This window comes from Podarcis tiliguerta, assembly GCF_965153285.1.
Source record: "Podarcis tiliguerta genome assembly, chromosome: 6".
Lineage (NCBI taxonomy): Eukaryota > Metazoa > Chordata > Lepidosauria > Squamata > Lacertidae > Podarcis > Podarcis tiliguerta.
Window position 1 is genome coordinate 13,333,467 of NC_139539.1, and position 8,935 is coordinate 13,342,401.

Genomic DNA, 8,935 nt, shown 5'->3' on the forward strand with positions numbered 1-8,935 from the left:
TCTTACCTGCTTCTCTAGCTCAGGGGTTCTCAAACTTTTATCTCTGGGCCACACTTTCAGAATAAAAATTTGTTTGCGCCACGTCGAATTTTTAAAATTGATACAGTGGAAACTTGGTTCCCGATATTTATCCGTTCCGGGAGTCTGTTCAACTAACAAAACGGTTTGGGAACCGAGGTGTGGCCTCTGATTGGCTGCAGGAACTTCCTGCAGCCAATCAGAAGCCGCATAAGCAGTGCCGGACATTTGGCTTCCAAAGAACTTTCGGGAGGCAGAATGTTTGGCTCCCAAGGCACTCAGGAGCCAAGTTTCCACTGTACGCTGGAAAACAAAACAAAAAACTCCTAGCAGCACTTGATTTATAACTTTAGAACACGGTTATGAGATCATGGGACATCCAGAAAGTATAAAACAATGCAGCTACATAAGAACATGAATCATTCCCAAAATATAATTACAAGCGAGCCTCTTACATATGTACCTTAATGAAAGGTGTGCACATGTTTTGCCAGGTCATCTCATTTATCTTAGGTCTGGCTTGAAACAAGCAAACTTTCATCTCCTCATCAGCACAAATAAGCTGCTCTCTTTCCTGATCTTTCATATTTGTCAGAATTGAAAGTCCCTGTTCACAATAATATGTCGTGTGAAACTGTAGAAGAATAGTCAATTTTGAAAAGATATCTATCCATATTCTGCAAATTAAATATATGTTCTGATACTTTATTATACTATACTGCACTGAAATGTTTAAATGTTTGAGTGTCCTTGAATCTTCCTGCCACACCCTTTGAGAACCACTGGTCTGTCTAATCTATAATATTTATAACCTGCCTGTCAGCTGAGATTGCAAGATGAGGAGGGTTATGATTAAAACCCACACTAAGGTACAAAATAACTAGGGATGTGTCCGTATGGAGGAAGGAAGCCTCTTCTGTCTCCTTGTGAATACTCAAGAGTAGACCCATTGAAATTAATAGATCTTAGTGGGTCTCCTCTAAATAGAACTCACCTTTGGGTACAGCCCTCTGTTTACAAGAAGACACAGGCAAGACCACAAGGATAAAAATAAATTTCAGCATTTGTGCTTCCATCACCAAAGCTAATCACACGAGAAAGAGGAGGAAGGATGGCAGGGAGAAGAAAATGCATTTAATAAAAGTAGGAGGAGGAGAGGCAGAAAGAGAGAGGGACAGAGTCAGTGGTGTAATCACACTTCATCAGAGGGAAACAAAGTCTGGAGAGAGATGGATTGGTTAGTACCATATTCTCCTTTTTTTAAAGCAGATTTCTCTCAGCAGTTACAATGTGCTTGTATTCAAGCAGATAGCCTGTGCAGCAAGGCAGTTTATGGCCTTCCCTTCCTATCCTTGTTCTCCTATTGAGTAAATGCAATTGCCCCTTCCCCCCTCATCTCTAGTAGTATTCATTCATTTATTATATTTCTTGGTGGCTTTTCTTACAGAGTATCCCTAAGCGACTTGCACATGAAAACCATAAGCACTTAAAAAGAACAAAGGGTCTGGGTAGAGATAAGGTTTAGCAAAGAAACTGGGAGGGTGTCCCAGATAGGAAAGGTTCAGGTAGGTAGCCGTGTTGGTATGATGCAGGAGAAATATATATATAAAAGAAAGAAAGAAAGAAAGAAAGAAAGAAAGAAAGAAAGAAAGAAAGAAAGATGCTTGCTCCTTGACAATTTCTTTATTTTTTTTAGATAGGAAAGGGATCAGGAGAACAAAGAGTCTTCCCCTGTTTTCTGCTATCAATCCCGGCCCCTCCCAAAGTGCAAGCTGCAATTATTTCAGCCTATTCCCTTCCCTGCTTCTCTGTCCTTTCCAACCTTGAACTCCTTCCTCTTTAGTCAGTAGACCCAAAGACGCTCCACACTCAAGAAATATTGGGTAAGACTAATTCTAGCTATACGGTGGAATGTCCCTATCTTCAAAAGTGTTTCTCTCTTTCAACACCCCCCTCCCCCCCAAAAAACCCCACCAGCTATCTCCTCCAATCTCTTCTAGTCTGCAATTTGGTCAAAAAACGCAGCATCAAAAGGCGCGCCTGTTTGGGTTTTGTTTTTGTTTTTGTACACATTTCCCCTTTTCTCGCAAGCAGTGTGTTAAGGGGATATGGTGAAACCTAGGGTTGTGTTCAGCTAATGCAAACTGTTGGTGCACAGATTTCTGCTTGTGAAATAAGACTTCCTTCCCTGTCCTCCATTGCACTTACCCTGTGCCCTCCCCAAATCTGCTCCAGGACATTGGGGGGACGACTCCTAGTACAGATTTTGGGGGTGCGTGGTGGCGGGGAGGAGAGGGGGAGCATGTTCCATTGTGCAAGGAGAACTCATTGCGGTGATGGAACATTTGCTGAGCACTATGTTCGAGTCCACCCTCCATTTCATTGTTTATAACCACGGGATGAAAGGAAAGTTACTTTCAGTTAAATGCGCCTGTTCATTTTTCAGAATGCAAGAAGTTTAACCAGTGTGGGACATGCATCACTTTTGGTCAATGCCATGCGCTGAAGAATTACACCTTGTGGAAAGTTGGAGATTACGGAAGTGTCAGTGGGCGAGAGAAAATCATGGCAGAAGTCTATGCGAATGGACCCGTCAGGTACAGAAGCTAAACGTTTGTGGCCAGTGTCTGGGTAGTAACACATGAAAGCATGCAGATAATTGAAGTTATTTCAAATAGCCTATTGCAGTGGTGCAAGAAAGACCGGTGGCTCTGTTTCTCTGGTTTTGGAATTTGCCACGTTTATGTTATACTTTATTAAGCCAGTGCCATTTGAGAATTGAGAACTTTTGTTACGCTTCAGAAGAGACTGGCACATCCACCCCATACAGGACTTCCCCCCAAAGAATTCTGGGAACTGTAGTTCATTAAGGGTGCTGTGAATTGTAGCCCTGCAAAGAGTAAATTACCACTCCCAAGATTCTTTGGAGGAAGCTATGTGCTTTAAATTTAGGGGGTGACCAGTTGATTTGTTGATTTGATACAGTGATTTGTCAAGTGATTGAACCAACTAGTTTGTCCATTGATTCAGTACATTGTCCAATTGATTTAGTGGCCTTAGGAATACCTCAATTTGTTGATGATGTGGTAGCAGGTGACTAGCTAACAGGACAATAAGTTTTGTCCTCCTAGAAGGGATGGTAAAGGTGGAAGCTGACTTTGGGGTGCACCGGGTAGCAGCTTTGATATTACTTACAAAGCTTGTTTGTTTCACTGGCAAAAGGATTATGGTGATTATGGCTCCAACCTACCAAAGGGGCAAGTTAAAGTAACCTCTGCTCCTTGCCGCAGCAGCTTTCTAGTTCATAATATTATTAATAATAATTTTATTATTTATACCCTGCCCATCTGGCTGGGTTTTGCTCACGAGATAAAGCTTGAAGCTCTTGTATCAGGTTGTGACTTTTGCGGTGCTACCTAGAGTAGACGTTGAAAGTTTCAACTTATCGATAGCATCTTAAGGCTGCTTTGATGTCATTGTTCTGTATTCTTTAAAACAGCTGTGGGATCATGGCGACATCGAAGCTGGAAGCATACACTGGAGGAATTTATAAAGAATACGATGCCCAACCCGTGATAAACCACATAATCTCCATTGCTGGCTGGGGCGTAGAAAATGGAACTGAATTCTGGATCGTCCGGAACTCTTGGGGAGAACCATGGGTAGGAAGGACAGAGAAGCCATAAATGACACACTGTGTGTGTGTGTGTGTGTGTGTGTACGTACACATCATCCAGAGGGCCAAATATTCACCACTCCTGCTCTAATAGGAAGGAATTCAGCCCTTCATATTTGATTACAGCTTTCTGGCAGGCCCCAAGAGCTGCCCGACTCTGTGTAGGTGCAAACCATACACGTACAAAGATCGGGAATGCGTTTTGCAACTACTGTATAAGCACTTGGAGTTTGGTCCAGAAATCTGCACCCGCTCCTACGTGTGAGAATCTTCTGAATGCCACAGGATCACTTGACAGAGTGTTTGGGTGCAAGAGCACCAGAGCTGATAAAAACCCCAATGGATTGTGTCCATTTAGGGATCAGGAAATGGTGTGATGCCTGGCAAGCCAGGGGCATTAGAAGGGTGTTGGTGTTTTAGCAATAGACCGGGACATTTCGGGGGGTGGATTTTGGGACTTAAGCCCACCTTTTCCTTCCTTCTCTCTGGCAGGTAAATAAATAGTTGTGTGTCTGTTGTGCCATACCTTGCATGCAACATCCACATATCCCACTGCACCAGGGATCGAAAAGGTGCGGCTTTCCAAAGGTTGTTGGATCACAACTCCCATCATCCTTGATCACTGGGGCTGATGGGCATTCCAACAACATCCAGAGAGCCACAGGTTGCCTAATTCTGCATTACCCCTTCCTGCATGCTCTGGGGCAGATCCAGGACAATTGCCCTTATTCCTTCCAACTTGTACACAGTCAGTGTTTGTTGGGTGAGGGTTTCTAGGGTGGCGGTGGCAGCAGCAGCAGAAGAGTCCCTTGAGCCCATGACTAATGCAGTTTCCCATCTTGCAGGGAGAGAAGGGCTGGCTCAGAATTGTTACGAGCGCCTACAAAGGAGGCAGCGGAGGGCACTATAACCTGGCTGTGGAAGAGGACTGTGCTTATGGAGACGTCATACTTTCTTGAATTCTGCAATGGATCACAGACCCCTTATTTGCACTCCTGATTTTGAAACGAACGGTATCTCCCAGCAAGATTTCCCTCCTTCTCGTGAAAGGGAAAGATCTATCTATATATTTGGCAATGCATGCTAATGGTGAAGTATTCGCAAAGATCAGGCTGCTTGTTTGCATATAACTTCTGCAGCAAAGGAATCTCTGTTGATTGCACACACGGAGAGAGAAACGGCATTTATTTCTTTTTGTTTGGAAGCTTTCCTCGGTTACGATGATGTAGGTGAAAAGGACTTTGCGGTGTATGTGACATATGGATTCCCATTCGGCTAAAGTGAGCTGAGTCTGTGTGTTAAGCAAAATTCCTGGACCTGCAAAATACCTTAATGGTGTTTCCATGCAGCCAGTGCCTAGTTTAAATCACATTGCCTCGATTTCTGGACGCAGAGTTTGGGAAGAGCTGAAGGGGGGAGAGCATAGCAGGGAAGGGGGCACAGCCTGTCATTACTCGTTGCCTTCAATGCAGGCTTACTTGGCGCCCTTCCTTGCTGCGCATTGCAAGAGTTGCCTCTGTTGCTCCAGCCACTTTTGACTCTGGCCCCAACCACCACTTGCGTGTGGCCTCTGGAAGGCTGCATATGACCGTATAGCCCTTGATTTCCAGCTCCTCTCACTGATACTTAATTCTGTTCCCTGGAGAACCTCAGAATGAGGCTAATATCCCTGATCCTTGCATTCAGGCTCTGCAAGCATGGCACCCCAGACTGTGTGTAGCATTGGCATACTGGAGATGCACAGCCCAGGGAAATCTATGCATTCAGTTTAAACACAGTCCACTGTACAGGTTGGTTGCTCTTGTGCATCCAGTATCACAGTTCAGTTCAAAGCCCTATTAAAACCAATGGGACACAGCTTGAGTCTCATTGCCCGTCGAGTCACAGCTAAGTATTGGTGAATACAAGTCAGTGCTTTCCTTTTTTCGGGGTTGAAGAGAAATTGTGCAGCGGTTGGGAGCAGACTAGTTGCAGAATTATATGCAAGATAATATAGGATTTTTGGCTACTGAACTGTTTACTGTGTGTGAGATACATGTTTTTAAATAGGAAATCTGCTTTTTCCACATTTGGGGATAATTCCTTCAGGAATGCTCACTACTGGGAGGAATTGCTCAACAATAATCCTGTGAGGGAGAGCTTCATGCATGAGTGGGGATTTGAACCTGGCTTGTCCCAACACCCTCTAATTCTGAAGGTGGCAACATGATGCCTCTTGCAGCGCCCACAAAGGATCTCGGAAAATATTCCTTTAAAACCCCCTCAATGAGAGGCTGTTCGCTCTTGCCGCTCATCTCCTGTTTGCACTAGCTCAGTCTTTGCGACATTGAAAATGCCCCCTTAAACATGCCCACATTTCATGGGGTCCTAGGACTGGACACCCGCCCTCCCTCCCTTCTGTCCTGAAAGGTGCAAAGGACGCCCTGAGTGAGTGTGGCGATGGCTAAGGTAAAGGTACCCCTGACCATTAGGTCCAGTCGCGGATGACTCTGGGGTTGCGTGCTCATCTCGCTCTATAGGCTGAGGGAGCCAGCGTTTGTCTGCAGACAGCTTCTGGGTCATGTGGCCAGCATGACTAAGTCGCTTCTGGTGAACCAGAGCAGCTCATGGAAATGCCGTTTACCTTCCCACTAGAGTGGTACCTATTTATCTACTTGCACTTTGACGTGCTTTTGAACTGCTAGGTTGGCAGGAGCAGGGACTGAGCAACGGGAGCTCACCCCGTGACGGGGATTCAAACCGCTGACCTTCTGATCAGCAAGCCCTAGGCTCAGTGGATTAGACCACAGCACCACCCGCGTCCCATGATGGCTAATGTAGGTGCCTTTAAAAAAAATAAATTGATTGGGGAGGGTGAAAGGCCTGCACCATGGTTCCCCTTCCTGCACTTTTTGAAGGGGTGGCCACTTTTGTGTCATGCCATGCCCCACGGGCACCCATGGCACTTTATCAAGATTCCAAATGTACCCCCAGGCCCAAAGAAGTTGCTGCCCCCGTCTAACCTTTCCCTCTTCTGTGTACAAGGTGCTCTACAGCCTTTCCCTATTCTGTGAGTTGCAGCAGCCATGCCATTGTAGCCATATGCACCTCCAAAGGTAGATGCCAGTGAATAAGAGGCCGGTGCTCTTGTTTTAAGTGACAAACTGAGGGACAGTGTTTTTCTGTTGAAACATCCCAGAGATGGCAATGGAGGGGAGATAGCCAGAGGCCTGTGCTACTGGTATAAAAATATAGTCCACGGTCTTCTTTTTTCAGTGTGCTATTTTTTTAAATTTTTACAAATTGTAACTAGTAACGAAATTTGTACACTCATGATGATATTGAAAATTAAAATTGGCACGTTTTGCACCCTCACGTGTGTACTATACGTGCCAGTATCAGACATCCTCAGGCACTAGGAGGAATCTTGCTGCAAGTCTGTAATTATATTATATTATATAAACTTGTGTAACATACATAACCCATCAAAAAAAAGGGGGGGCATTACAAAATCTAGACCAAGACCAACATAGCCAGAAACAAAAATGCAAGATGCAGACACCACAGAATTTTTTTCTGATACATTCAGCAATTGAAAAACCAACCTTTTACAAAGCTGTTTACTGGCAAACACAGTAGGGGACTTTCCCTTTGTTCTCTGAAATATTTGCATAAGCAATAAAGTTCCGCCAGTCTCTCACAAATACCTCTCTGTGTATTTCCTCTAGTTAGACTTACGGTAATCTGCATTTAAGTTCCTCTCCCACATCCTTCAATTAGCCTCTTCAAGATCCATCCCCAAAGTGGCAGTAAGTCATATGTGCAGCTACCAATAAATATCATATGAGGACGGGTTTATCTTCAAAGTCTGTATTATCATCTGAAAATAAATTTAGTAGAGTTAAGTTCTAGTGTCTTCCGAATACATAGCAGGTCTGTATAAACACACACGTAAACACATCCTTTGGAAGGGCTCTATATTTGCAGGTCTGTACTATGTGTTTGCAATAAAAACTCTGTTTAATAAACATGTTGCATGGCCAACACTGGACAGAACCTCACTGGGTTAGTCATAAAGATTCAACAGACAACTCCCCATTGCTTATCTTCAGGCACCAGGCAAAGATATTCCCGAATCACCAGGCCTTGGGCCGATCAAACCATTTACACCTGGCTCTCCAAATGAAACATAACATGAAAATGCATTCTTTTCGGCATTATACCCTTTAGTGTAGTAAACCAGATATGAACACACAGCAAACAACGGTAGTTGGCAGGATGGGCAAAAATATTCCTGCATTGCAGGGGGCTGGACTAGATGACCCTTGGAACCCCTTCCAACTCTACAATTCTATGTACTAAGGAAACACAGTGGCGTAGCGTGGGTTGTCAGCACCCGGGGCAAGGCAAGTAATTTGCGCCCCCCCCCGCTGCCCTGTCCCTCCCCCAGATATTCCCTCGCTCTCTCTCCGCACCGCACCGCACGCCTGGCACCCTCCCCTCCACAGTGGGCGGCGACCCGGTGGCTCGGATCGGATTCGCACAGCCAGCACTGCAGTGAGAGTGAGTGAGTGAGCCAGGTAGGGGCAGAGAGCTGCGAGCGCCCCCCCCCAGATGTTGCGCCCAGTGTGGCCGGCCCCCCCTGCACCCCCCACGCTACGCCACTGAGGAAACATGAGGGCATTTGTCAATTATCGCGCACACACTCTGGGTGCCTGACACAGATGGGTTCTGTGCTGCAAGGGCACTGGAGCATTTGCAGAAGAATGCTTTGATTCACTGCTTGGCCCAGGGTGGATTGATAAATTTAGCACTGTTGTTAATACTCCGGAAATACATAAATGATTATGAAACTAAATCACCAAACGCCTCCAGCAGCATTTTTTATTTATTTATTTTGCTGCATAGGCGGCATATATTTAAAAGAAACACACACACATGATGGGAGCCACACCTTATCCGTCACTGGGAAGCAATTCGTGGCCCCTTTAACTACAGTTCTCAGGATTACTGTACCGGGGCGCGTGCGCGCGCTTTAAATGCATGGTGCGTAGGCAGCTGTTTCTTGTTTTCTATTGCTCCGCCTCGCCTCCCAGTCACTTGCCAGGATCAAAGATGCCCATTGTCGGGTGTTTAGATCCAGAGGGACGTGCGGGTAAATTAACATGCAGCAAGCCGTGCTGCAAAAAACAGCCAAACCCAGACCTCAAGGCCCGGCCTGGAGTCACAGTTTTTCAAAGGCAGCAGTGCGCACCGCACTAT

General features: G+C 45.4%; 1 protein-coding gene and 1 long non-coding RNA gene across 2 annotated transcripts in view; both read left to right on the forward strand.

The window, feature by feature from the left end:
• Positions 1-7,048, forward strand: part of LOC310680778 — a 15,842-nt gene extending 8,794 nt beyond the window's left edge. Inside the window, exon 2 of the long non-coding RNA XR_014512936.1 lies at positions 6,469-7,048. This is a non-coding gene — a long non-coding RNA (uncharacterized lncRNA). The remainder of the gene's footprint in view (positions 1-6,468) is intronic.
• Positions 1-7,377, forward strand: part of LOC310680665 (cathepsin Z-like) — an 11,707-nt gene extending 4,330 nt beyond the window's left edge. The window contains exons 4-6 of the mRNA XM_083447642.1: positions 2,465-2,615; positions 3,518-3,680; positions 4,540-7,377. Coding sequence (XP_083303768.1) covers positions 2,465-2,615; positions 3,518-3,680; positions 4,540-4,653 — 428 coding nt within the window. The 3' untranslated portion in view covers positions 4,654-7,377. The remainder of the gene's footprint in view (positions 1-2,464; positions 2,616-3,517; positions 3,681-4,539) is intronic.
• The last annotated feature ends 1,558 nt before the right edge of the window (positions 7,378-8,935 follow it).